The sequence below is a fragment of the Eurypyga helias genome, unplaced genomic scaffold (assembly GCF_000690775.1).
Source record: "Eurypyga helias isolate BGI_N326 unplaced genomic scaffold, ASM69077v1 scaffold27747, whole genome shotgun sequence".
NCBI classification, from domain to species: Eukaryota; Metazoa; Chordata; class Aves; order Eurypygiformes; family Eurypygidae; genus Eurypyga; species Eurypyga helias.
The window spans coordinates 50053-77731 of record NW_010261561.1 but is presented as its reverse complement, the minus strand read 5'-3'; the positions used below and the strand labels follow the sequence as shown (position 1 = coordinate 77731).

Sequence of the window (27679 nt, the reverse complement as noted above, 5' to 3'; positions counted from 1 at the left end):
GGCTTGAAACGTTTGTGTGTGAACCGAGTGAAGGCTGCAGAATGCTGCCAAGTCTATGGCTTATTATAAAAATACAGTTCTGTTTTATAAGCACTACAGAAATACAGAGCAAAGAAATCCTGCTGAGAAGCTTTAAATTGCAGGTTTGCTTTCTAATGCCTGTGTGTATAATCCTCCCTCTTAGGTTATGTCCATATTGTTGCATGGGGATGCTGCCTTTGCAGGACAAGGAGTGGTTTACGAGACGTTTCATCTTAGTGACCTCCCGTCCTACACCACGAATGGCACTATTCACGTTGTGGTCAACAACCAGGTAATGTGTAGAGCATTTTCCATTCAGTTTGTCTGCTGAAGAGTTGCTGGTGTATTTCTTTTTATTCTTGTTTGGTATTAATTGGGTGCATTGTTCCTTCTGTTTCTCAGAATGATTAGGATGTTCCTGAAAATGATGATAGTATCTAGCAACTCTGAGTGGATAATATTTTATCGCCTACATTTCTTTCATTCAATTTATAACACTGAATTGGATCAGGTTTGCTTTGTTTTGTTTTTAAAGGAGCAAAAAGAAACTAGCTAGCCAAAAGGAAAAGCTGATGCTACTGCTGTGTCAGTATTAAATGAAAACTTCAAGCAGTCAAAACAAAGTAGAAGGAGATGCCCCTTTTTAATGAAATTTTCTGGAATTCTTAGATTGGCTTCACCACAGACCCTCGTATGGCCCGTTCATCGCCGTACCCTACTGATGTCGCTCGTGTGGTCAATGCTCCCATTTTTCATGTGAATGCTGATGACCCTGAAGCAGTGATGTATGTGTGCAGTGTAGCTGCAGAATGGCGAAACACATTCAATAAGGATGTGGTGGTCGACTTGGTAAGTCTTGGTTTTCTTAACTACTCATTCTCTGTGTTTATTCTGTATTACTTCATTATTTTTCTGTGACTTAGAAGACCCAGTCAAGAAACATATTTTGATTTTAATGGCTTTAGTTTCTTCATTTAAAAAAAAAAAAAAAAATCAAAACCCAAAACCAAACCAAATGACTAGCAGCACCACAAGAATCCGTAAGTGTTTTTATACCATAAACCTCCTAAAATCTCTGTAAAACCATGAAATTGAAAGATTTCATTTTACTTTTTTCCTTACCAACAGGGACAATCTTTCTCTTTGTAGGTTTGTTATCGTAGGAGAGGGCACAATGAGATGGATGAACCAATGTTCACCCAGCCTCTGATGTACAAGCAGATTCATAAGCAGGTGCCAGTGCTGAAGAAGTATGCTGACAAACTGATTGCAGATGGGACCGTAACACTGCAGGAGTTTGAGGTACACGTCAGCAGAGTTAAAGGGAACTCAAGAGCTGACAGTAGGAAGACACAACTGCCACTGTATGCTGTTTGCTTAAAAACCTTCCTTTCATTACTGTGATAAGTCTTCAGCCCTTGCCACTTTCTGATTCAATTCGGTTTGGATTTTCATGTGAAATAGTGTTGTTATAACAAAAGGACTGAAGGTGCTGTGAAGTAACTAATACATATTGCACTGAAAATATTGCTTCAATTCTGAGATTTATAAAAGGTGATTAGATGTGAATGTTGGTGATGGAGGCATTTGTCAGCTGTTGTTCATCTCTGGAATCTTGATTCAGCAGTAAGACAGTATTTTAATTTTCAGAGGTATAACACTAGTTTCATATTGATAACCTTGCCAGGCTTGTATCCAGCAATAATGCAATAAAATCAATTTAACCTTTTTATTTTCTTGCAATAATTTAACTAATTCAGAGATCATTTGAAATAATCCAGAAGGATGTAGTGTAGAGCCTGGTGCCTGGATTAAGCTGGTGATGTCTTTAGCTTCATCTTTTGTAAAGTGAATGTGTAGAGTGCAGACAAGGCAGTTTGATCTCAGATGAAATGGGCTTGTTTGCATAATTGTAACTACATTTTCTTCTGGAGTTAAATAACTTTTTATCATACTGAATGTTAGGTGTCATCTGTAAGATACAAAGGTGCAATATGTATCTGTTTTAAAAAGAAGGTTTTGTTCTACAGGAAGAAATTGCAAAGTATGATAGAATATGTGAAGAAGCATATACTAGATCTAAGGATAACAAGATCCTACATATCAAGCACTGGCTTGATTCACCTTGGCCTGGTAAGAAGTGTCCTTTCACTTATCCTAGTGTTCATATGATTGAGTCCATTTTCCAGGACGCTTAAATGGCTTTTATCAGACAGTGTTCCTTTAAAATAAAATACGTGACCTCTGGTTTGCCCCTGTTAGTAGAAAATAAAGCATTATACCAGATGAACTTGAACAAGGTGCTTTTCTTAAGACATACAAATTAAGGTGTGACTTTGAAAAAGACGCCCTTTTCAGTTTAGCAGTGTTTTCCCTGTAAAGTTAATTCTGCCTTCAGGAGGACGAGTATGTCTTCTGCTCCTATTTTTTGGTGTTTGTTTTGTTTTGGGTTATTTCCCCTCTGAGGATTGAGGTGCTATATGCCTTATTGGCTGCCTCTGCCCACATACTTGAACTTCCTAGGGAGTGAAAGCAGCAACAAACCAGATCATTGTGTGCCTGTAACATCAAGTTCTGTTGTCCTGCACAATCAAAATCTTTGTGCCTCCCAGTGAAAGGTGAAGAACTAGGTTTAGGCTGCTGCTTACAATGTCTTTTAAGAGTTTTGAGTTTTTAAATAAATTCTAGATAGTGTAGATATCTCTTAATCAGTTCTTGAACATCTCACCGAATCTTTTACTTCCAGGATTCTTTAATGTGGATGGAGAACCCAAGAGCATGTCTTGCCCTCCAACTGGCATTTCAGAAGACCTGCTGACTCACATTGGCAATGTAGCTAGTTCGGTGCCAGTCAAAGACTTCAGAATACATGCAGGTCAGCGGGAGTCTTTCTTTCTCCTAGTGGCTACGTTTCTTGCTCAGATTTCATATTTCTGCACACGAGCTGCAGTTGGGCCATTTCCCAAAGAGAAAAATGTCTGTGACTTTTATTTTAACTCTTCCACCCTATGGGCAAGGAGAATGTGACAGTTAAGGTCCTGCTGCTTGTTCTCAGCATAATGTTCTTGCAGTATGACACCACTTCTGTTCCCTACCTCATTAAAATAGATTTTCCTCTGGAGGAGGTAAGAGTTTGTAATGTGAAGTTAATACCTCCTTTCATTCTTCAAGTCCTTGCTGCCTCTGTGCAGCACATTTCTGGGACTGACTGGGAAGTAAGGCACCTGTCTCAGGAAACACTATTCATGTGTTTTGGGGTTTTTTTAATGCTAAAACCAGTGGTAATGTGAGGTCCATTTAAGACACTTTTCATGTAGTTAGATAACTTTCTGCTCAGGAATACAGCTTTTCAGACGTGGCCATGTTGCTGATATACTGTCAGCCTGATTTTAGTCCAGCTGAGCGGACTCTGGGCAAATTCAGGCGCAGTTTTTCTTTCAACTTAGCGTTTTGCATTGGTGATAGCACAGATCTAGTGTTTTCTCAAAAAGTCTTAGCTTTTGGTCTGAAGAGATTCAACTCTGAATTCGGCATCTATCTAAGAAGTTAAATGTGCCCATCTCACTGGGCAGCACCTGGCACTGTGTCGAAGTTCTGACTCTGTTCTTTTACTCTCTGGTCAGTTTGAAGTCTTAACAGCCCTACAGGGAGCAAGGTTGTGTTCATTCTATGGGGAAACATGGCGACACTTTGTTCAGGGACCCTTTTTCTTTTGTTGGCTGGTAGGGAATGTACTTAGGATCAGAAGAGTGAGCTTTTTTTCTGGGTAAAATCTCTAGCTAATCTTTCTTCTCCAGAGTCATCCATCAAGGAATAAAGTGTCTGCTGTACATTTCTGTGTTTGTGTTCCTCTGGGACAGTTAAACACAGTTACAAGTAATGATGATAGGGTATTCCCAGTTACCAATTGAAAACTTATTGAGCAGATAACAATTAATAGAGGAACTTAAAAACTCTTCTGCACATTGGTGTATTTTGTTGTGACATTGATAAATTTGAAATCATAGTCAGCCAATAAAATTTAATATTAGTAACTCTTGATTAACTGTTGACACTAAGTAACACTTGCCAATGTATGGGATAGATTCATGTTTCAAATCAAACTTTGGTCTGCAGGGTTCTTTTACATAGTTTAAAAGGCCATGAAATTAAAAATTTGTGGAGAATTAAAAGGGGAAGCGCACCTTTGAAGTGCTTTGTCTTTATACTAGAATGAAATAGCTTAATATCTGTCAGTCTTTCAACAAACAATTGGAAGATTATTTTGTTTTATCAAATGTTTAGCATATGCTAAAGAGAAATTTTTCTTTTTTTTTTACTTAAACTGCAATAATTTCAATGAGAGAATAGTTTTATGTGGGAAGAAAGCAGGGATATTTTGGTAAAAATGGGGAAGTAACAAAGGGAAGTATCAGAAAATTACGAACAGGGTGGAAAACATCAGTGCAGATGTGAAAATAAGGTGGTGTCAACTGACACTGAATACACTAGGCTTATAGCCTCAAAGCTGGAAGCACCCATGTGCCACTGAAGTTTGTCCGTTTAAAAGTCACTGTGTTGCAACTTATGTTTCGGCTTGCCAAGTTATAAAATCTTCACTGTAAAAAAACAAAACAAAACAAAAAACCCCAAACACCACCACCAAAAAAACCTCCAGATTTTGGTTACAACTGAAAATCTATTGACAGCTCCTACAATTTCCTATTTATATGATATTCATAGTATGGATTAATCAGGCCTTTCTCTCTTTGTAACATCTCCAGAACTCCAATAAGACAAATGTTAAGAAAAAATGAGAGGAAAAAGAGAAAAAATCACAAACCAGATAGCTGATATTTCCAGTGTCTTTTAAGACAGTACTTTGTGTTAGAGATGTGAGAGTGAATCTTTACGAAGTATTTCACCATGAGTCTTTTAATTGTCCCCAGTAGTTTCTGATACAGCCAATCTTATTTTCTTCTAAAACAAGGTGTGTTATGCAACTCTTTGCCTGGGAAACAAGTTATTTTACTTTGCTAGCAGTTCAACTCTAGAACAACAATTTGTAGACCCTATTTGGATCTGTGTTTAACTTAGCCAGTGGGGAAGGAGAATGGTGAATGTAATGTAAATATAAAATATCTCTGACGTAGGTCTGTTGGCTTCTGATCTTTACTCCAATGTAGGACTCTCTCGGATTTTGAGAGCTCGCTTGGAAATGACCAAGAACAGGGTTGTTGACTGGGCCTTAGCAGAATATATGGCTTTTGGTTCTTTCCTGAAAGAAGGGATCCATGTTCGACTAAGTGGACAGGATGTGGAGAGGGGTACTTTTAGGTGAGTACTGAGATAACTTTTAAGTGCTGTCCCATACTTAAAGAAACACCTTGTTGTGATTTAAACAATGTGGTCTTCTGCAGGGAAGAGGAATTTGGGGGTCTAAAGCGTGATTCTGGCAGTCAAGAATAATCAAATCTCCTGTGTCTCTGTAAACAGCATTTTCAAGAATTGTATTTAAGGCAGAACAAATATTCTTAAATACTTTCTTCCTTCTCTTGCTGAAAAGCAGATACTTTTTTTTCTGCTTTTTACCTAAAAATTCAGCTGCAATCCATCTGATTGTTGAGAGTAAAAGAAGAGCACTTGCTGCTGCAAATTCTGAAGTCTTTTAAATACCATTCCAGTGGTGGCTGCTCAGAAGCCGCATATCCTGTGAACAAACACGTTGCCAGTTGGCAAGGCTTTTTGAAGTGAAACAAGATCCTTTGTACTGAGGCTTTTAATGACTATGGAGCATGAATGAATGCAGAATTTGATAATTTAGTAAAAATATATACAGTTCTGCTGCCTTACCTGAATCTCTGTGGAGTGAAATGTTAATGATGTATTTAATTGAAGCCTGTGATGCGAAGCCCATTGCCGGGGGTGAATGAACTAGCAGCTGCACTGTGCTTCATTGTGAATGTTGCAGTAAAGAGAGATAAATCTTGGTGCCTGTCTCCTCCGGTACAGTGGTCTGTTTCTGTGCTGAGCTTCATGTGGTATCCAGTCTTTTGGGCTTTCTTCATTTTGCTCCCATTCTAACGTTGGTTTAACAAAATCCTTTGGAAAAGACCTGAAAACGAAAATGGGGAGATTCCCACCACACCCCATCCCCCACTCCTGATTTCTCACCTTCCTTCATGCTAGTACTATGGTCTGGTAGTGGGGTGAGCATCTCCTGGGAGAGGAACACACATGTTCATTGTTTAGCAACCTACCCATCTATTTCAGCTGGGTGCTTAGTCATGTCTAGCACATGCCTATAGACTTGTCTTGAGAACATTGATTCTCTGTATTCCCATTTCTCTCACTGGTGGAAGAGGATTTTCCATAACTGTTGTCCAGATTTTCTTGATGTTTAAGATAAAAGTAATTGTTGTGCTCACAGCAATATAGGGCAAAAAAAGAAAAGACCTGTTCAAATAAAAAGCTATTCAGACTGGCAAAGACTAGCTAAGGATTTCTGTGCCATATGGATTTTATTATTCAGCCTTTTCTAAAAGGAGTAAAAAGGCATTCAGATAAATCATTGTGAGGTTCAGGACTGAAGCTGGTACTGCAGATGTTTGATTTATAGTAACCTGGTTGTGCTTAACTGCTGGGTTTTGAGTTTGCCTGATGGGTCGTGGGATCTATAAAATAGTAGCCCATGGTGTGATTATGATTCTTTTTCTTTGTTATGTATGTGATAGGGCAGTTGAACAATAAAGGGTGAGATTTACAAAATGTCTTGGACCTGAGGAAGTCAGACAACATTCAACTGCTCTGTTAAACAGAAAAGAACACTGTAGAAATGTGTATACTGTATTCAGGCATACTGTATTCAGGTTCATTTCATCAGAGAAATAGGTAGGAAAGTTAGTACAAGCACACTTAAGAGATACTGCAGTTCCCTGTAAAGCTGCTCATTTTTAGCTGTCGTTTGATTTCTTTGTAATTTATAATAGAGGTGAGCAGCTTCTCTAGCAACTGAAGGCATTTGCAAACACTTGTTGGTTTTTTGGAAAAAACACATTGCAAACACATAAAGTATGTAATTGAATCCTCTCTCTGTACTGAGGAGACCCTTCTTCACCCGCAAAAAACCTTTGAAGTACATAGTGTCTCAAATTTCTGGGACTAATTGAAGAGGGATTGTCAGCTAGAGTTTGGGAATGGTTAAGATACTGCATTGCCATAATGTAAAGAACATGATGAGAGTGCTTTGATTTTTTTGGGCTTCTGAAGTGCTGCCTAGAAAACAGTACTTTCTGTCGGTATGCAGTGTGACAACTTCCTTTCTTCCTGTTTCAGTACTCAACATTATCAATATACAGAAGCTAGATAAAGCTGCAGGTAGAAGGGCTGGGCCCCTTCTCATCTTGGAGACACATTCCAGAGGTTGTCAGTAAACCTGACAATTGTGCACCAGCAGAATCTGTCTGTGTATTTCTGGCTGTCCATCTATGCTCATTGTAATCACCTTTTGCTGGGGAAACACAAAACTTCATGCTCAAGCAGCATATCACCCAGCTAGGCCCTCTGTCTTCAGTGGAATGACAAAAATAAAATGACATTGGCAAAAATTATTTCTGCCGAACAGCTGTGTGGTGTGTGTGTTCTCCCCTCCCTCCTTGTGCTGTTCTTCAGAGCTTCTGTCTTTTCCTGGCCTTATATTGTTGATTTCTGAATACATTTCAGAGCTCTTTTGCTAGCATCGTTATAGCAAAGGGAAGCACAGAAAGATTCAGTCTTCAGTTCGGTGTTGGCAGCTATATGACACCACACAGTAGTTGTTACCAGTATAATAACTGTCCTTATGTTAGCAGTCGTAAAGCTGGACATATTGGTGTGATTCACTCAGTTAGTCTGCTCAGAGAGTTAATGGATTACAGTAATTACTTCAGTCATCTCTGTTGTGGTAGTGTTCCTTGGTGCCCCATTCTAATGCTGATTAATGGTGTTCTAGAGAGCTGTAAATGGTGCATGCCAGTGGAAGTAGCAGGAAAGAGGATACAACTGCTTCAAGTCTTGGTGTTGAGGTTAGATGAGACTGAATTTTTGCATAAAAGATGACAGTTGTTTTAAGAAAAAGATTAATAGAATTTGCCAGGGAGGTAGAGTGAAATGTTTTTAATAACAATTTTTTTCTCTTTTACTTTAAACAGTCTATTTTATAGCAACAACCTCCCCACCCCTTCCCCTCTCCCCTCAGGTTCTAATAGTGATGAGGTATGTTCAGTTTCCATGAGTGCTTGAGAACAAGCCTGGGCAGTGAAGGAAAGTCTATATAGTGCAGTGATTGCATTTAATGATGTGATGGAATTGCTAGGTTTCAACCAAACTAGGGTGTTGTGTAAAGCAAAGGTAACTGTGGTGCTTGCATGCTTTGTAGAACATGGCTTTGTTGGTTTATGTTTGAAAATAGCTCTGCTAAAGCCCGGAGTTGAAGTTATTCTCGCTAATACATTTCTTTCAACACCTGTTTGCAGCCATCGTCATCATGTGCTTCATGATCAAGAAGTTGACAAGAGAACGTGTGTTCCTATGAATCACCTCTGGGAGCAGCAGGCCCCCTATACTGTGTGCAACAGCTCCCTTTCCGAATATGGTGTCTTAGGTATGTCTCGGAGTAACTGTCTGACAGGTCTGCTTATGTTTTAATAGGTCTCAAGCAAGATGTAGGAACTGATGACTGCTAATTAAGAGAAATTTTTTTTCCCAATGTTGCTTTGATGTGGCTAAGCCTCCTGACTACAAAGTTTTACTTTTGGAGTTTGTTAAGCCTCAACACAAACAAACAAAAAAAGAGGCAGTTGAACAAACTCTGCCTTTGTTATATTCTGACATTCATAGCAGTTTTGTATCAGGTGGGAGCCAGGAATGGCAGAACAGGGGTTTAAAATCTAATCAAAAGCCCTAAACTGACTTCCCTCCCACCTCACCCACTGAAAAAAGTGGCAACCAAGAGATGCAATAAATTTACCATGTTCATTTTAAGCTTTGTCTCTTGCTGCCTTCTTATCTTGAAGGGTTTTAAGAAAACCTCATTGTAGTATGAACTTTAAGCCAAACTCTTGGGTTTTTCCTACAATGTATTATGGTGGGTTTCATTTTTCATGTCTATTTTAGTTTTAATATTTTAGCATAAATTAAAGATCAGTGTGAAGGACTTCAACTAGGTGTTTGTTTGTGGTTTTGTTTCCTTAATTTTTGAATGTGTAGCCTGTGGTATCAGGCACATGAATTTGCAGGTTTCAGTGTGCTTGCAGTGCCAAACTTTCTGCACTCTTCAAACGGTATACCTATTTGTTTAGGCTGCTTAGAACATGCTTGCACTTCAAAACCATAAACCTGGAGGCATAAGCATCTTTTGATAGAGAAGTGACACAATATGTTAGTGTTGGTCGCACTAGGATTCAACAGGAAATGACATAGTAATGGCAGAAGATGAATTTCAGAGGATAACTTAGCTGTATGAGAAGCAGACCTCAGCAAGAAAGAGAATGTGGAAAAAAGCTGTAAAACAGTGACATATGAAACCGGTATCAAAGTGCTCTCCCTCTGAGGTTCCAGCATGCCTTAAACAAGCAACTCCACATCTTACAATTATGGGATTCACTTGAAAGTATCCACCTCTGACAGTCCATCTTGGCAATGCTGGAACATGCACCTGATGCTTTGTCATAAGGGGAGGAACTGTCAACAAAATCAGGGACAGTTTGTAATACAGATGTAAACATCCATCCTATCCTCATCTGAACTGCTGTTCTGAATTGTGCTATCTCAAGAAAACAAATTCTTGTTAGTGATAGTATTAATCATAGTGAATTTCACTTTTGGTACTGGACAGACCTTTTACCTTCAGCTGCAGAGAATGGATAACCTCGCTGTGACATGATGAGGGTGGCAAGAGGAATGTGGAGCACAAAACAAGTACATCTAATAATTTATCAAAAATGTTATTGATTATATGGATAAATAATGAAATACTGTTTCAGAGCTAGTGTGAAGGAAAAAGATGAAATATTATAGTAGATAAAAGTGATAATTGATAGCTGTTTGCTTCAAGGTTCCAGAAATATTTGATCACGTAGTAATTTTTATGTATGTTGTGGTTTAACTGAGCACCACGCAGCTGCTCACTCACTCCCCCCTGGTGGGATGGAGGAGCGAATAGGAAGAGCAGAAGTGAGAAAACTCATGGATTGCAATAAAGACAATGTAATAGGTAAAGCAAAGGCTGGGCACACAGGCAAAGCAAACCAAGGAATTCATTCACCACTTCCCATGAGCAGGCAGGTGTTTGGCCATTGCCAGGAAAGCAGGGCTCCATCATGTGTAACGATTACTTAGGAAGGCAAACAGCATCACTCCGAATGTTCTCCCCTTCCTCAGCAGCAGAGACGTGAAAGTTGATTTAATAACTTCCATTGAAAACAAGCACTAGGGCAAAATACAAGTTTGTTCATACACTGAAAACAGGAATAGGATTTCTGTGCAATTCTGCTTCAGCAGAAGGGATGACAGGTTCTTCAAAACTAACAATATTGATATTTTTAATTGTTCAGAACTTTAAATCTCTCATGTCTGAGATGTTTTCTAACAGTAAAGGAGATTAATATAAATAGTTGATGAGTGATAATTTATTTTTTTAACTAAAGATGCCATGTTTCTGTGTTGAAGTGATTTTATAATTAAGTTTCCTCTCCATTGCTAGCTTTTAATCGACCTTCTGCAGCATGTTTACTCTTGTGTTTTGTATCCTTAGAGAATGAGTGCTGGGATAAGCAGCAGAGGAGCTGTTAGAATTGCTACCTGTTTGGCTGGTAACATCACTGGGTCTCCCTTTTAGTACGGGGAAGAATAAGTGAACATTTGCAGTTCAAGGAGTTGATTCTTCAGGAGTAGCAAAACCCCCCAACACTATGTTTTCTCTAACTGTTATTTATACTATATAAGCCTGGTACAAGGAATAATTTGGGATTAATGCCTTGAAGTATTTTGGGGGCATGGGAGGGTTGTGAAAGTTTATAAGAAAAAAAAAAAAAAAGGTGTTAAGAATTTAATTTATGACTGTATTAATGTGCAGCACAACAGAAGCATTTTGGGAATACCCTTACTTTTTGTGAATTAGAGCTAAGGAAAAATGGATTGAACAGCCCGGTGTGACAGAACTACAGGTTATTTCCTTGGCAGGTACATAAGCCAAGAGCTGGCATTTGTTCAGAGCTCTGAGCTTTGCACCGAGTGATTGTTGAGCTGGTCAGGAACACCTGGGGTGTAACTACTCCATTAAAATGATACTCTGACAAGATTGATTTCACTTAGAAATAAACCAAAAGCAATCTTGTTAACTTGCAGTTCAAACAATTGCTTATGTTTTGTATACAGGAAGCTGTGGAGTGTGTGTACTGAGGCATTAAATCACAGTATTTAACAACTGATAATTCAGTTTGACATCCTATGTCTACTACTTTTAGCTAAATCTAGATTATTACAATTTAGTTGCACATCTACTCATCTAGCTATAAATTTTCCCTTTTAATGACACTGAATGTCTGGGAGTATAAGTGATGGCTGTGTGAAGTCATTTAAACAAAGTTTATCTGCTGATTGAGATGCAGGAGAAAAGCAGAAGTAACTTACAGGCACTCCATGCTACCTCTTCAGCACTTTTAAAATACTTAAAAGGCTCTCCTGTCTGTCTTTCCGGCTCTCAATGACTTGTGCAGTGTTGATTCTCACTCCAGGAGGTACCATTCTCTCTGCCTGGTTCAGTACTAGCTTTGAGAGGTCTTGGTCTGTAGCATCCCATACTGGGAACTTCCAGGGAACATCCAGGCAGGATAAGATTTGGAACTAGTGCGTAGTTCAGCAGATTCCTGGACCATGAGACCTGGAGTACGGTTTTTTCAAGGGGCAAGTTCATGTTTAAAGAAAAAGATGAAGAGAATAGGGCAGGTATTATCGTAACCTTTTTTTTTTCTGCAATACACTCTTAAGATGAAATATGTAGTGTTACCACTCATTCAGAACATCATATTTTTAAGGCTAGGAGTAGAAAATACAATTACCTGTCAGAAATTGAGTTAGGAAATAGGACAGACTGTAGTAACCAGGGACCAGGCTCTCAATGGCATCTGCATGGAGCTCTTAGAAAGCATCAGTCTTTCTGTTTAATAGAGTCTACAACCAGATGGGGGTTCTCTTTCCTTTCTCCGGGGCTGTGTTTGGGTTTGTGAAAGCATGCGTACCCCTCTGTTAGTGCCCATGCTTAGATTTTCTGTTAAACATAGCACAAATCTGTATTTGTAACTTTCCTCATTCTGACATTAAATCCCTGCACGGATGAGACCTCTGTAACCATTAGTTAACATTCACGCCTTCAAGTCACTTTGAAATCGTGTTGAATTAAGCTATAGCCATAATTCTGTTAATTGGAAAACTACAGTTCCTACGACAATCATGAGAAGTGCTCTGGGGGAAAGCCACAGCATAATCTGCTATGTAAGCTGCCACTTTGCTTGACAACACCTCTTTCTCTGCCAGAGTGACGAAAGAACAGTAAGGGAGCACAGCAGGAACTGGGCTAATAGAAACAAGCTTTTCTGCTATGCCTGTCATCTAGGGACCTTAATGAACTTCAGCAATTAGAACATTAGTTTTGCAACCTTAGTCAAGTGCTGTGTATTTTTCTTTCCTCTCTCCCCTCAGTTTGGAAGTTTACCAAACTGCGGTGTTGGGTCCTGGTCCCCTGTGCCCTGGTGTGCTCTGAGCCTGGTGTCTGGGAGCTGGCGGGTGGCTCTCCACCACCCTGTGGGGTTCTTTTACCTGTCGTTCTTTGAAAGCTGTGTCTTGCACAGCCTGGTTGTTGTGGCACTGGATTTCCTCACGGCTTAAACCAGTTCTCTGTGTTTCTAGCTGTGTAAGAGTTAATCCTTTTCACTCACAAGCTTGCCCAGCATTCTGAAGAAATGTTGGTTCTTGTCTCTGCAGACACAAATAAAAAATTGCAAGGTCTCTGCTGCAGTTTTTTTAATGCTTTACTCTGGTGTGAAGTTGAGCCCTCATGAGGGGCCTGGGTAGGAGCCTGCTCCCCTGCAGTTCAAGTCCCATCTCTAGAACTGTGGAGTCTTTCTAGCTCGGGTCACCTTCCCTGACCTTGACTCATCGGGTGCCCCAGCGAATCTGTTTCAGGTAAAGCACCTCACCCTCTCCTGGGTTGTTCACCTTTCATCTGTCCAGATGTCTTTCCACCAGTTTCTTTTTAATTTAATTTAGCAGTCCAGATCTTGCTCTTGAAGTGTTTTTTCTCTACCTGCAGGTAGGAGTTTTAATTCTTGACACATTCCCTAGCAATTGCTGTAATTGCTGGTGGAGTAGCTTTAACATTAGGAACTCTCCTTGTCACTTGCCTGGTGGAAAAGGAGTTCCAGTATACCAGAGATGGGTATGCCACAGACACGTGTTCCATGAAATAGTCATCTTCACAGAATTAATTTCAAAATATTAGTGAGAAGGTATAGATTGCATTTGGCTATGCTTTCCCAGATATTTTTATGGCTGTCCGAAAGCTTGCGAAAGGTAGGATCGCACCTTTCAACACAGCTTCCCCTGGGACATTGTCACCTTATGGAGATCATTGGCAACAAGATCAGAAATGAGAACTGACACACTTTTTTTTTCTCCATGTGAATTTTACAGGTCATTTTGGTGAATGGAGCAGAATTACATGTGTGTGCTCTAAGTTTTAAATGTGCATATTGCTCCGTACTGTTTGAAAAGCACTGTGTGATTACTGGTGAGTCAGTTCATTCTTCTCTAACAGCCAGGTTACCCCATCCTTACAGAGAACAGCATATGCACAAATAAGTCTTGAACATATTGCGTATTTTCTCAACCGTGTCACCCAATCAGTAGAAATGGTCTCTTAACGCTTGTGTAAAATTAGAATGGGATTCAAGCCTATCTAGGGAAATCTATTTTTCAGGTACCTTTGGGAACACTCACTGAAGGACTTGTGTAAATTTTGCCACTCTTTGCATTGTGTTAAAAACAACAGAATCACACAAATAAGGAGACAGAGATTTTAGTATGTTCTGAAAGAGAGGCCGTTGAGGCAGTCAGGTCAAAGGAACAATCAGCAAAAGCCATCCTCCTTGGTAATGCACTGTCAGGGTGACTCACAGGTGAAAGGCCGTCTCTCTGACTTACCAGTCACCTTTTGGCCTCTAACTTACTACTTGCCTCTTGGTGTGAACATGAGCATCTGTTGGAGTCGTGGACCGACTGTTCAGGGTTCTGCAGTCCAGAAGCCAAGTGAGTCAAAGGTTTTTTGCCATGGAGATGGTAAACAAAAAGCTGTGTTGGAATTACCAAGGAGTGGGCTATTAAGACACTATAAAAACAATATGTAAAACTTTTCTCTGTGAATAAACAATTTCACTTGAAGCTCTTGTTGCTTTCTCCCATGCTGTTAACTTGTCCTGCAGTTGTCCCCCTATGAACCTTCCAGGAAAGTTTGCATACAGAGTATACATTGGCTGAAGAACCTGTTCCTGGAGCCAAAGAAAGAAAGTGTGGTTCCAGTTTAGCTGCAGTCATAGAGTTAAGCTAAAGCAAGTTCAGCTTCGTGCATAGATGAGCTAGGTCAAAACATCATGTCAAGTGTTGGAAGGATGTTCTTGTAGGTCATGTTACAGAGAGACATGCTTGATACATGACTAATCCCACTGGATTTGTTGGGGTTTTCCGTGTGGATGTGGACATGTTGGTTTAAACCTTCTGTAACCGGGTGTTCATTACTTCTCAGTTTTATAAGGTGGGAATTCTAGTCCTTCACTCTTTCTTTCTTTTTTTTCCTTCTTTTTTTTCCTTCCAGTTTGACAGTAAAACTTTCAGGGAAGGAACTACTGGTGTATATTTGTGGCATCCAGCCCACATAGACCTCAACCTTAGCTCAGAGCTCTGAGTATCTCTTTGATAGTGAACATAAAGTAAAAGATGAAAAAGAAAACAAAAAAGGAAAAAGAAGGTTTGAATAGGTTTGACTTGATCCTGAAATCTTCCTTTATAACTAAGTCAATTACCTTGCACTGATAACATTAAAGTAGCTCATATGCTGTATGTGCCACATGATTTTCTCTTCTATCTCATAATATATTAATTTTTTTTAATGCCTGGAATGCCAGACCATGGTAAAGGTATTTTAGATATTTTTCTATTAATGCTTGTAAGAGCTTTTTGGTATTATGTAGTTCTCCTTGAAGTAATTCTCTTATCCACTGAATTCCCTGAAGAGAGGCCCTCCTAGAGGGACTGCAGCCCCCAGTCACCAGGGTGCAAATCACGAATGATAACTATGAGAGATGTCCGCCATCACTTGCTGGTGACCCTGGGCAGTAGATGTCTGTGTGTGGAGAATGTCAGGGTGCTAAGCATGTCTATTCCAGGATGTTTTTTTGAAGTTCCTGAAACTTTTCTAATAGAAGAGTTGTAGGATGTGTTCGATCAGAACCTATAGTTCCAATGGTGATTGATTTTACCGTGGGTTCACAACGGTTTACTGTAGTTCTCTAAATACTGGTGATTACAAAGCAGTGCTGGGTTTTACCCATATACAATATTTAGGAGGTATATTATGTTCTTGATTTATTATTGTATTTGGGCTCATAGCCGCCCTTGGGTCTAGGAAATATTATTCACAACATGAGATTTTACAAAATGGTATTTTTGTCCTGCACTTTTGAGAATGTCTGCAAGTTAAAAAAGGAGGAGAAACCCAAATTATGGTGTCATATCTAGATAGGCATGCCGTCCCCTCAGATATGAAGGGATTTCTCTCTGCATCCCAAATGCCGGTCTTAGGCACATTTCTTTCTTAATTAAGTGCACAGTACTCTTGTGACTGTTTGGGGATGGGGGAGGCTGGGGGCCAGTGAGACAAATTAAGCGGTACAGATATTTTGTTACCAGAAACTGTTCACTTTTGTCTAAGCTGGTTTTGCTGTCAAGGCTATATTGTAGAAGAGCACTTGAGTGGCTACTGTGTCACTGTAAGGAAACCAAGGAAAAAGGGAAATTACAGTGACTTGTGTGTAGCAAAAATGTGAAGCCGGGTTCAGTGTAGACCAGTGGTAGTGGGGTGGGACTCCCTCTGCAACCTAGGTACGTGGGCATATCTTAAAATAAACTGTGAAGGGATAAGAAATCCATTTCAGTCTGTTAGCTCACTCTGAGGTTTTTTAAAGTCTTGCAATTACTCAGGAAAGAGTTAAAATTCATTGTTGTAGCTTTTAAAATAAGATTTTACAACAGCAAAGCTAGTTGCTCTGCAGGGGTAACCTTCAATGAGAGTCTTCCCATGTTGCATTTCTGTATTTGAAAACAGATCTTTATATTCTGTGCAGAACTTTAAAACCCCAACTTAAAACATGTTTATCCATCAAATATTTGTTCTCTATGTGTATTGAATCAGTTTTCCCTTAGCCAGAACCTCTACATCCAGAGCAGTGCTACCTAGCACTGTTTTTTACTGAAAGCTTTAACTTTGTTGGTATTAATCATTCTAAACTATAGGTGCAGAGTATGAGTACAGGTATTAGCACTCCAGGCTCAGCTATAACAAAGTGTCAAAGGAAAAGATGACCAGAGATCAAATACAGATTTTTACATTATTAGATACCTTTAGGTGTTCATTATGGAACGTGGTATAGAAAAATACCTTGAATTTAAGCATGGTCATTAAACTGAGACAGGTGCATTGCACGCAGCTAGGTTTTCATGTGCTGATGTGACACAGAATTCTGCATTGTTTTTGGAGCTACACAGCAGAGGCCGTGTAACACATGCAGAGACCATTGTAGTTTCTGGCTTTGGCCTGTGCAGAGGTATCGGGAATCAATTGCCTAGCTTACACTGTAGTAGCAGTTTGATCTGGTTTTCTTTTCTCTCTCTGCCAATCCTCTTTCCAGGCTCTGTTGTGGAGCTGGGGCTTTATCATACTGCAGCAGGTCTCTCAGTGAGAGCAATAATTTTCTTCTGCCTTTTAAGAGATACCCATGGAGCCTGCTGAGAGCCTTCAGTTACGTTTGGGCCCTGACAAGTTTTAAGGGCAGACAACTAGCTGCCTGGCTCGCTCTGTGCAGAGCGCCTGAGCTGCTGTCAGCCAGACTGCTGCTGTACATTTGTCCTGCTTCGTTAGCCCGACATGGCTGAGTGCCTGGGAATGTGTGGCCCTTTTCCTCTGGATGGAGTCGATGAATTTACATTACAGAGGGCACAAGGAACCCAAAACAGTGTTGTGCAGAGCTGCACAAGTAATAAAATTAACGAGTAGGTTCTTGAACTAGTACTGGGCTATAACTGGATTTTTGCAGGAAAAGACGGTCCCTACCTCAGTGAGCTCTCAGGAAATGTCACACAAAAGTCTGAGCTAAGGGAGGAGTTGTAGTTAATTTAAAAACTATGAAAGATGTTTAAATGTTTGAAAAACCATTTTTTGGTAATCTTTCTCATGGAAATGATACTACTGAAAACTGCATGATTTATAACAGGGCTGCAAAAATCCAGTTTGTGCTCTCAGTTTAATTTTTTTTTTTTTAAATGAGAAATGAACAGAATTCTTAGTAAGCCTCTTTCTTTTTTAATTCTCTTGCTTGTTTGGTTCTCAGGTTTTGAACTTGGCTTTGCTATGGCCAGTCCCAATGCCCTGGTGTGCTGGGAGGCCCAGTTTGGCGACTTCCACAACACTGCACAGTGTATAATAGACCAGTTCATCAGCTCTGGCCAGGCCAAGTGGGTTCGTCACAACGGGATCGTCCTGCTCTTGCCACACGGAATGGAAGGAATGGTGAGGGCCACTGCTGGCGTGTGCGGGAGGGAAGTGGTGGCTTCTGCGGCTGTAAAAAACAGGAGGTGTCTCGGGCATCCAGTGGTGATGTGAAGCTGGGGGGGTGGAAGGCACTGTTTAGCATATTGGACTGCTCGAGTGCTATAGAAAAGAACGCGGATAGATGGATTGGTGAGAACCTAAGAAAACGGAAGTACTTCTGACCTCTTGGCTTTGTGTCCTTCTTAGTGGCATGCACCATGTTTTTCCCATTTTTCTTTTTTCATATCTTAAGATACTGCCTTCCTTCCCTAGAAAGCCAGATCCATAGTGTACAGTAAGAAAGAAATCATTAGTGTCTAGCAGTACTTATTTGGTTTTATTTTGCAAGAACTATTTATGTGTAACTGTGCACTAAATTCACTTGCAATGAAATTATATGAAACAACTTTAAAACTTCTTAAAAAATTATTTACATTGGGTAACTTGGAAATAATAAGAAATTTCTCTCTTTCTGAAAAAGAAAATGTCTCTACTCGCTGTTGCCTTCTCAGTGGCTAATAGGAGAAACTAGACAGTGTCTTGAAGGGAAAGGGCAAGCTCTGTATATAATAAGAAGTTCACATCAGCAGTAGAATTATTCTTAGAGTCTTTTAAATTCTTTGGGACGGTTAGATGAACATCATGATTAATCATGGTTAATTTTTTCCTTTTCAAATGCATTAACATTCATGAATTGATGCAGGTATGTTTTCTATTAAGAAAAGCATAGTATGTGCCACAGTGGCAACCCCCATCTGTAGGAATGCTTCAGACCCTCTCGCCACAAACTGCATCATTTCCATTCTCACAAACGATTTACTTTATTTCCATTCAATTATAATCCTGTCCTGGTATACTGGGGTGCATTCATATCTTATAAATGGCTTTCCATAGCCATTTGTGCGTAAAGAATAAGAGGTCTGATGCTGTTCACAAGAGTGTTGATAAATTGAGGTGTTTTTTAAATGAATCCTGAGGGACAGGCTGAATGTGCCCTCAGCAGGAGGTCTGCTCCTCTGCAGGGAAGCACTCCGCTGAAGGGAGCTGCTTCTCTGCTACTTACAATACAGTTAATTTTTCTTTTCTTGTAGCCGCCTGGCAGCTAAGACTTGCCCAGATCTTCTGAAACATGCTTATTTTGCTACTAGTGTCAGGTGTTTTCTGAATATTTAAGAATCCCACCACACTGTTGAAATCCATTATCTTCCCAGAGGAGCCTTCCATTACAGGAGTGTTATTCTCTCTAGAACTGCAGTGTTGGGAACCGAATGATTTGGGCAAGGATTCGTAATGGGATATGGATCCCTTCACCTCTAGGTCATGCATTCTCAGGCAAGTTGGCTGTGATTGAAAGACTCTGCTGCCTAATGGTTCCTTGGGGACTCATCCGAAAGTAGCTAATGGATTCGGTATAGGCCTCGCTGGATGGGTGGTCCCAGCAGAAATAAACCCTGCCGCAGCCCACGCAGCGGTTGCTGGCAACCTGACTGGTGGAGTCAGCAGAGAAATCAAAGATGGATGTGAACGTTGAGGTGGTTGCTGGGGCAGCGTGTGGGTGTATGTTAGGGAAGCCTCGCTGTCTCTTCTCTAACTGTTGGCTAGTAAAGTCTCTGTTTCCAGTGTGCTGATTTTAGCGTGTTTGTGAAGCACCGTGCTTGTACATCTATGGGTTGTGCTTAGTGTAGGATTGAATGTACAGCAAACAGATGTGTACAGCAGAGGTATCCCACTGTTAATGGTGCACCACGGTTTTGTGTGGCTTTGCTGCTCGTTCTCAAGCCTTTACTTATTCACTTACGACCAGAATATTTGGCTAATATAGCGGAGACAGATTTCAAAAGAGTAATTATGCAAGACACAGTTCCTGGCTGTTTGTGTTACTCCATTGTCACCAGTGGAGTGTCTTTTCCTTTGAATTCCCTTAGTCTATACAGCAAAGTGAATCCTGCACTTGGAAGCAGGGAGGATGATGTGTTGAATCCAGGCAGACTACTAGCTGTCAAAATAATGAGTGATTCTGGAGATCATACGTTAAGGTTTCAGCGGAGGAAGTGATGGTGAGAGACGGCCATATAAAGAAAAAAGCACTTTATGAGCATCGTTACCTTAGGAGCCGTGGGGAGATTTGAGAGGTGTAACAGTTTATGTCTTCAGGTTAAAATACCTTGCAACTGTCTCCACAATGAAAGTCCTTCCATACAGTAACTGTTGCGTGAACAAGCAAAGGCTGTCAGCAATAAGCCAAAGCACACCGCATTCTCGTACTCGTCACAGCTTTCTCTCATCCTTTATAAACCAGGACATGAGAGGGAAGATGATAGATTCTGCCACACTCCTTATTCCTGATATTGTCTGTGACCAGCATGCATGTTTTGCTGGTGTAAAATAGATCTAACAGTGTTTGTGCATGTCAAGAAACTACCTTGGGTACCGCTAGTGAGACAGCAGAGTGTTCAGTACTTTGACAGAATGTAAAATACCTCCCGAGGAGGCAGAAATTAATCACAGGTCAGTTTGGCAGACAAGGTGTATGTGTATTTTGATACTTTTTAGCTGAAGCATTCATCTAGGCTGTTCTGTCCTGTACTGAACAGTGAACAACAGCAGGAGAGAGGTCCTGCGTCTGCGTGTCGTGTTGGTGGTACAGCAGGGAGAGTCTGCAGTTAACTTTGTTTGCCCCTGCTCAGCGTGCAAGCGTGGTTTGGCCCAAAGACGTGTGAGTCACTGCAGCACACGGAGGCATGCGGTCTTTCTCCTCCTGCCCTTCCTCCGGCTCCTTTTTGCCCTGTATTAGCAAGGTCGTTCTTGTGCCCACACAGACCTACTGCCCTTTCACTGGTCTTCATTGTGCAGCTATACTGAGGCTAGAAAATACTTGCAGATGGTAAAAGTGTTAGAAATTCATCTAAAACCTTCTCCTATGAAGACAGTTTATAGAAGACACAGAGTTCCAGCCCTGTGGTGTGTCCTGTCCTCTCTCGCTGCTGCTGCTGCCATGGATGCCTTTGGCTGGGTGCGGGGACAGGTGTGCTGCCTGGTGCAGAGCTGCCAGGGTGACAGGGGGTACTTACACAGTGAGTGACCTAGACTGATGTCTGAGTGCTGGTTTGGCTCTTCAGTGTTGTTTTAAATGTCATCTTTCCCAGGGTCCAGAGCATTCATCAGCCAGGCCTGAGAGGTTTCTGCAGATGAGCAATGACGATTCTGATGCTTATCCAGTAAGTACATTTGTCAAAGGCCGTGTCCTTTTTCTGCTCATCATGTCTCAGAGATATTTTTTGTAAGAAATATCCTTTTAGCTAGGTGTAGTGGGTTAAGATTCAGCTTCAAGAATTGGTGTAACATTAACTTGATCCCAGTAAAAGTAATGGAACTATGCAGTATGTGCTGCTTCATTTCAAAGCTGAGGTCATATACCATTAATCTCTGGCAGCATGATCTTTTTATGGTTGTTCCTCGGGGCCAGTGATTCTGCTTGTTTATATGGCTGTGCATACTGCAAATAGGTGTCTCCAGCTAATTTCTGAAGGAGGCCACGTGAGACTACTCCTGGCTTTCTGCAGTGGGGCTAAATTGTACTGCTGGGACCATGAAAATAAGCAACTTCTAAATTTAATTCAGCTGAGACCTTTATACTTTGGTCATTCATTTCTGCAGATAAAGTACGTAGCTCTACAGGATACTTGACATGAGCTTCCCCACTGCAGATTTCCTGAGAAACACTGCCGTGCATTAACTTAAAAGCCTACCAATTACAAAAGAAGGCAAAATAAAATTAATGTTTCAGTTTTGGCCCTGATTTTGTTACCCCTGGGGCAATGATAGTTCCAAAGCCATGTCCCTCCTCATCTAAAAGTGATTTTGTCAGTGTGCTGTCAGAATAAAGACCTGTTTGACTGCATTTAAGCACTGTCAGTTGCATGTAATAAACAAGTTATAAATGTTATTGTAGAAGGTAGGAGCTCAAACCATGGACCAGGAAATCGTGTTAGATGCTGTACCAATCTGTAATGAGATTATTGTACCTATACCTATATATGCTTTCCTAATATATATGTACATAGACATAGATTTAAAAAAAATCCTATATTCATAAAATACATAAATATAAAACATATGAAATGCATGTATTAAAACAGTATAAGAGGACAGGACACCTACCAGAAACGGGTGAGAGTTAACTATACACTCAAAATATGAATTACAGTTTTAAGATTCTTTCAAAGGGGTTCTATTTTGTGTCTTCCACCTACTGAAGTCCTAGTCCTCCTCACCCTTCCTTCCTGCACTTCCCAGTTTGCTAAAATTAATGGAAGCTTTTTGCCTTAATTTGCATACATTTTTAGGAAGAAGTAGAAAGAGAAAAGAATGATTTGTAGGGATGCTTCCCTAGCTAATAATATAATCTCAGCAGAGATCAGCTAATTAAGTTTTTTGAGGAAGGGAGTTGCTGAGAGTCAGAAATAGAAGGATGGCTTTCAGGCCTTTTTTTCTGGTCTTTTAGACATGTTTCTAATGCCTTTAATGTCTCTCTCAGGAGTTCAGTGAGCAGTTTGAAGTTTCCCAGCTGTATGAATGCAACTGGATTGTGGTGAATTGTTCAACGCCAGCCAATTACTTTCACGTCCTCAGAAGACAGATCTTGCTGCCGTTCAGAAAACCGGTAAAGTCACTGTAATCGACTTGATCATTCTGGGTATATTAACCCTCCCATAAAGAGGGGTCTTTGCCTATGACATGCTGCTGAAAAGAAAAGGGTTGTTGGTGAAAATCCTTAATTGAACATAGGTTGAATCGCTGATCTGGTGGAATGAAACTCAGCTCTGAGTTACTACGTTTCTGAAACTTGATTTCAGCTTCACTTCCTTCTGGCTGTGCAGACAGTCAGACGCGCTTGTCAAGACACGATGTAGCTAACAGGTAGCACGACCGTAATCTGCACATCTAATTGCTGGAATTTTAAAAAACTAAGGTACAGCTGTTGGGTGTTTTACTGGTTTGCAGCCTCTGATTGGATTTTTATTCTCAAAGAGAAGCATAAGCAATGGTTTTGAGAACCTTTGAAGGGACTGGACTACCCAAATCTTTTGAATATTTTTGAAACTTCCTAGGCTTTCAAAACAGGAAAAAATAATCTACTGTTTGCGCTGTTCACATTAATTTGATCTCTAGCATGTTAAGTTTGTGGGGTTTTGTATGAACAGTCGTAGTGTTGCATCTGATAAGGTACATAGAGCAGCTCCTGAGTGTTGAAAAAATTTCTGTCTTACAGCTGATTATTTTGACACCCAAGTCGCTGCTGAGGCATCCAGAAGCTAAATCCAGTTTTGATGAAATGGTGTCTGGTAGGTCACCCTGATGTATTATTGTCCCTGTTAGGTCCCTCTGCTCTTTTCATATAAAAATTGAATTGTTCTATGTACTACACACACACACACACACACCCCTGATGTGAGGGATAGGTTGTAATCACACTGGAAGAATGAGGGGGCCATTTCTTACAATACTCAGTTCTGGGGCCATCGTGTCACACCAGTGATCTGAAGTGAGGCCAGTGACTTCAGAGCTGTAGGCTACCACCCTGCCTCTGTTGGCATGCCGTCAGCACCAAGAGATACGCAGTGACTGCAGGGGTGGTACCTAAGCCTGGAGTGATTGTTCTTGCCCTGCGCTGGTCAGAAGATGTGAGAGTGGCATGAGGAAGTGCAGTCAGTGAGTGATTGAAGGGCAGTTCAGAGCCAGTGTGTGCATGGTTGTGGTGGGCTGGCTCCAGTTCCAGTGGGTGTCTTGGCTGCTGTCAGGAAAGAGTAACTGCTCAGGTTTCTAAATGCAAGTTACAGCGTCTAAACATGCCTAGATATTGCAGTCTCTATTTGCGTGGGTGAGTAAAGTTTGCTTCTCAAGCAAAGACATTTGCTGGTTTTGATTACTGTTTAAAAGCTTTGTAGAATGAGTCAGTAGGGACTGTGATTTGTCACTTTGTCTTGGGAGTCCCCTCTACTTCAGGCTAACCCTTGATAGTGGCCAAACTCCTGATTAACATTGAATTCTGACATACTTTCATGTTCCTGTTGAAGAAGACAGCAAGTAGTAGAGTAGTGCTGACTCTCAGCTAACTCTTTTTGCTCTGATTTTTAATGGAAAGCTGGGGAGGAGAGGAACACTGACTCCAGCTGACCCAATGAAGTGCAGATTCAGTCTTTTTTAATGATGAATTCTGCTGTTCAGTGAGACAGGATAATTCTGACATAAATCAGTTCCTCTTTCGTATGTTTGTGCTGCTGCTTTTCTCCCCCCAAGATAAATGATTCAAACAGGAGCTTATTCTCCTGGTAAGTGGGTGTGCTGATTCAGACTGGGAGGTCATGCCACTGTCTGCCACTTTGCAGTTGGTTAATGTGGGAATAGTTCTAATCAATCATATAAGAGAGCAAAGAAAAGGGTATTTTAGACTGTCAAGTCCCTCTTCCAGTTTCATATATCCCAAGCAAATTGTTCTCCTGGGAGATGATATCACCAGGGAAAAGTTATCTAGCAGCGAGTGAGGATATGCGTCTGAAATTGTATCTTATCACATATACGCATGGCTCAGTACTATGCTAATCCTTCCTTTGAGAGCTAATGCTGTTTTAGCTCTCAAAAAGGTTTAAATCACCTAAATATATGGTAGAAATGTGTGTGTCTGTAAATATTTCTCCAGTCGCCAGATTTAGTTGCATTATGTGCTATGCTTTTATATAAAAATGTTCTAAAATTTTCTAAAGCTATATTAATGTTACATGGTTGAGATCATCTGGGAAGGAAGAAACTATATTGCAGGTAATCCTCTGAGAACAACTGTAAGCAGAGGTCAGGTATCCGATCAACTTAAAATAAAAGGTGTAATGTATAACGCAAAGCTAAAAAAGAATCCACTGTTAATATGGTTCTGTCTACTAAATGTGAAAGAGTAGATTATTGACAGTCTTTTAGCTTCTTGTAACTAAATGCTGCAAGTCACTTGAGCAGAATTACCGGTCTGAAAAGTAGGAAGAGAGGGGCAGCAGAGCCCCATGGCCACTGCAACCTGCGGCGTGCTCCGTAAAGGACTGTTTCTTGGGCTGCTATTGCAGTGTCAGTTCCATGGGGAGCACTTTCCTAATCTGTGCTCTAACTAGGTACCACTTTCCAACGCGTGATTCCTGAGAACGGGCTGGCAGCTCATGCACCACATGAGGTCAAGCGAGTGATTTTCTGCACGGGAAAAGTGTACTATGATCTTGTGAAAGAGAGAAAGAATCAAGACCTGGAGAAACAAGTAGCTATAACCAGACTTGAACAGGTGAGATCCCTGATCCCCGAGATCCCTGATCCAAACAGGATCCTGGGGGAGACTTTCAGCAAGGGGTTCCTGTGCTTTTAAATAGATACCGCTTGCCAGAAAGGATGGGGTTAGTGTTTTAGATCTTACAAGACATCATCTAGTCCTCCGTGGCCTTGTGGAGAAGGAACACATCAGTAATAATACTGGATAATGAGATCCAGAAAGCTTGACTTACCCAGAACAGTGTAACAAAATGAAGGTTACAATATGATGGCATCTTGAATTTGTATATCCAGTCTGCTAGGTTTAAATGTTGTGAATAGTACAGTTGGCAGCTGTGTTGTCATTCACTAATTGAGCTTTGTTGTCACAGCTACTTCCCTAGAAAAACTGTAGGAATGCAGGAGACCTACTTCTGTTCCTACTTCTGCAACTCTAAGATGTGTGCATTCATTTCTGACAGCATGAGGTCAATTAAAGAAATATGATTCACTTTAAAGAACATATAGCAATTATCTTAGGTACTAAATGGTTAATTAAAATGGTTGATTGTAATACCCAATAGGTAAAAGGCTTTCCTACCCTGGGCTAACACCATGTAAGGGCAAGCTTTGGCAGTGAGCACCCTCTCTTTCCAGATCTCACCATTCCCCTTTGACCTGCTGAAACAAGAACTTGAGAAGTATCCAGGTGCTGATCTAGTTTGGTGTCAGGAGGAACACAAGAACAGTGGATATTACGATTATGTCAAACCTCGTTTCCGCACTATTGTGAACCACACTCGACCTATATGGTATGAGACTTGAAACAGTTGCTCTGTCTCCTGAGTTCATTTGTTTGCTTTTAAATTTGCTTGTGGTTTTTTTTTCTTTGGGTTTGGTTTTGGGTTTTTTTGCTTTTAAATTTGTTTGGGGTTTGAGGGTGTTATTCATGGAACAGTCAGGTTCTTCACACATCAAAACCTCTGAGTTTGGGTTCTTGGTTGAAGGAGGGAAAAGTCTAGACAACTATTTCTCAAATACGTCATGCGTATCTTGCTCCTCCTTGTAGTTCTAAAAGAAACCCAGTAGCCGCTAGCTATATATGTATTGTCTCTTAGCAAGCACTTAGCTCTCCTGGGTTTTTCTCTCTTGTTCTCTAAGATTCTGACTTCTTAAATAATTTCACTCCAAATACTGGGTTTCTGGAGGAAACAGTTGTTGTAAGAGCTCAGTCCAGGTACCTTTGCATTTAGTTTGGATGAGTGACTCTCGGATCTGCTCATGCAGCTGTCTGAGGAGAGTCTTCATCGCCAAAGGCAAGTTGTCTAATTACGAGGCAGTGTAGCTGGCTGTCCTGGGGGGGGTGGGGGAGAAGACACAGCTTAATATTGACGGGAGGGAGAATGGAGGGGGAAGCTGACCAGAAGGGAAAACTGATGGTGCAACCCAGATTGATTTTTATTTAAGAAAGATTAATGATTAAATGTCCAAATCTGCCAAGCTGACTTGAATGCATGTTCTCGTGCTTGTTAGTGTCAAAACAGTCTCTCTTCTCACCTCAATTGTCTGCCCAATTCTTTTTGTCACAAAGGTATGTTGGCCGAGAGCCTGCTGCTGCAGCTGCCACAGGCAACAAGAACACGCATCTGGTGTCACTCAGAAGGTTCTTGGATACAGCTTTCAACCTGGAGGCCTTTGAGGGAAAGACATTCTAACTGCAGGGCTCCGACCCATTTCCCTGACGAGTCGTCTCTCAAATCACTGCATCCGAAAGAGGAAATAAAAGTGGGAAAAATACTGGAAATTCTGTCTTTTTGCTTTACCAGATAAAACTATCCAGCCACTGACTTCATTAGTCTGCACCTTGCTTCCTGGTTTGTAAGGAGGAAAAAAAATAGTTCCAACTTACCTTCCACCATTTTTTGTCACTTGTCTATTTAGATTGGGACCACTTTGGCACTGGAAGAGTCTCCCAACAAGGATGCTGTGCCTAGCTCAGCGAGGCTCCAGTCTCAGCCCGTGGGCACTGTCTGATTACTCTAAGTAGAGCAGGTGTGGACTGCATGATAGTTGTGCACACCCCGGAAGAAGAGGGTACCTTTGGGAGCCACTAAGGAAACAAGATGTGTTGTTACATGGAAAATGGTTGACAGTTATTTCTGGTTATATTGGAGAGGAATAGTGAAACTGAAAAGCAAAGAGTTGATAGCTGACTTTGGTAGAGAAATGTACTGGCTGTGGTTGTTGGAAGGAGATGGTAAGGCAGCCTGGTGATGTGAGGAGGAGGCTGGATACAGGGAGTCGGATGACAAAGTTGCTGAACTATGGGCAATAACAAAAGTAGTGTGGTATAAGGTGGAGGAGGGTGATGAAGGCAGAAATAAAAGGGACCAAGAAAAGCTTTGTTGGTAGTAGTTGAGGAGGGAAGAAGCCTACACAAGACCACAGCTGGCAGAGCAGTGGGTGGTCAGCAGAAGAATTCAGCATCAAATGACTCCA

At 40.8% G+C, this 27679-nt stretch overlaps 1 protein-coding gene across 1 annotated transcript in view; it reads left to right on the top strand.

The window, feature by feature from the left end:
- The window catches only part of OGDHL (oxoglutarate dehydrogenase-like), a 37159-nt gene extending 10127 nt beyond the window's left edge, over positions 1-27032 (top strand). Inside the window, exons 7-20 of the mRNA XM_010155425.1 lie at positions 185-313; positions 691-870; positions 1171-1323; positions 2052-2154; positions 2768-2896; positions 5187-5337; positions 8514-8641; positions 17697-17875; positions 21043-21114; positions 22434-22559; positions 23169-23241; positions 25054-25217; positions 25838-25992; positions 26772-27032. Coding sequence (XP_010153727.1) covers positions 185-313; positions 691-870; positions 1171-1323; positions 2052-2154; positions 2768-2896; positions 5187-5337; positions 8514-8641; positions 17697-17875; positions 21043-21114; positions 22434-22559; positions 23169-23241; positions 25054-25217; positions 25838-25992; positions 26772-26895 — 1866 coding nt within the window. The 3' untranslated portion in view covers positions 26896-27032. The remainder of the gene's footprint in view (positions 1-184; positions 314-690; positions 871-1170; positions 1324-2051; positions 2155-2767; positions 2897-5186; positions 5338-8513; positions 8642-17696; positions 17876-21042; positions 21115-22433; positions 22560-23168; positions 23242-25053; positions 25218-25837; positions 25993-26771) is intronic.
- Positions 27033-27679: the final 647 nt, after the last annotated feature.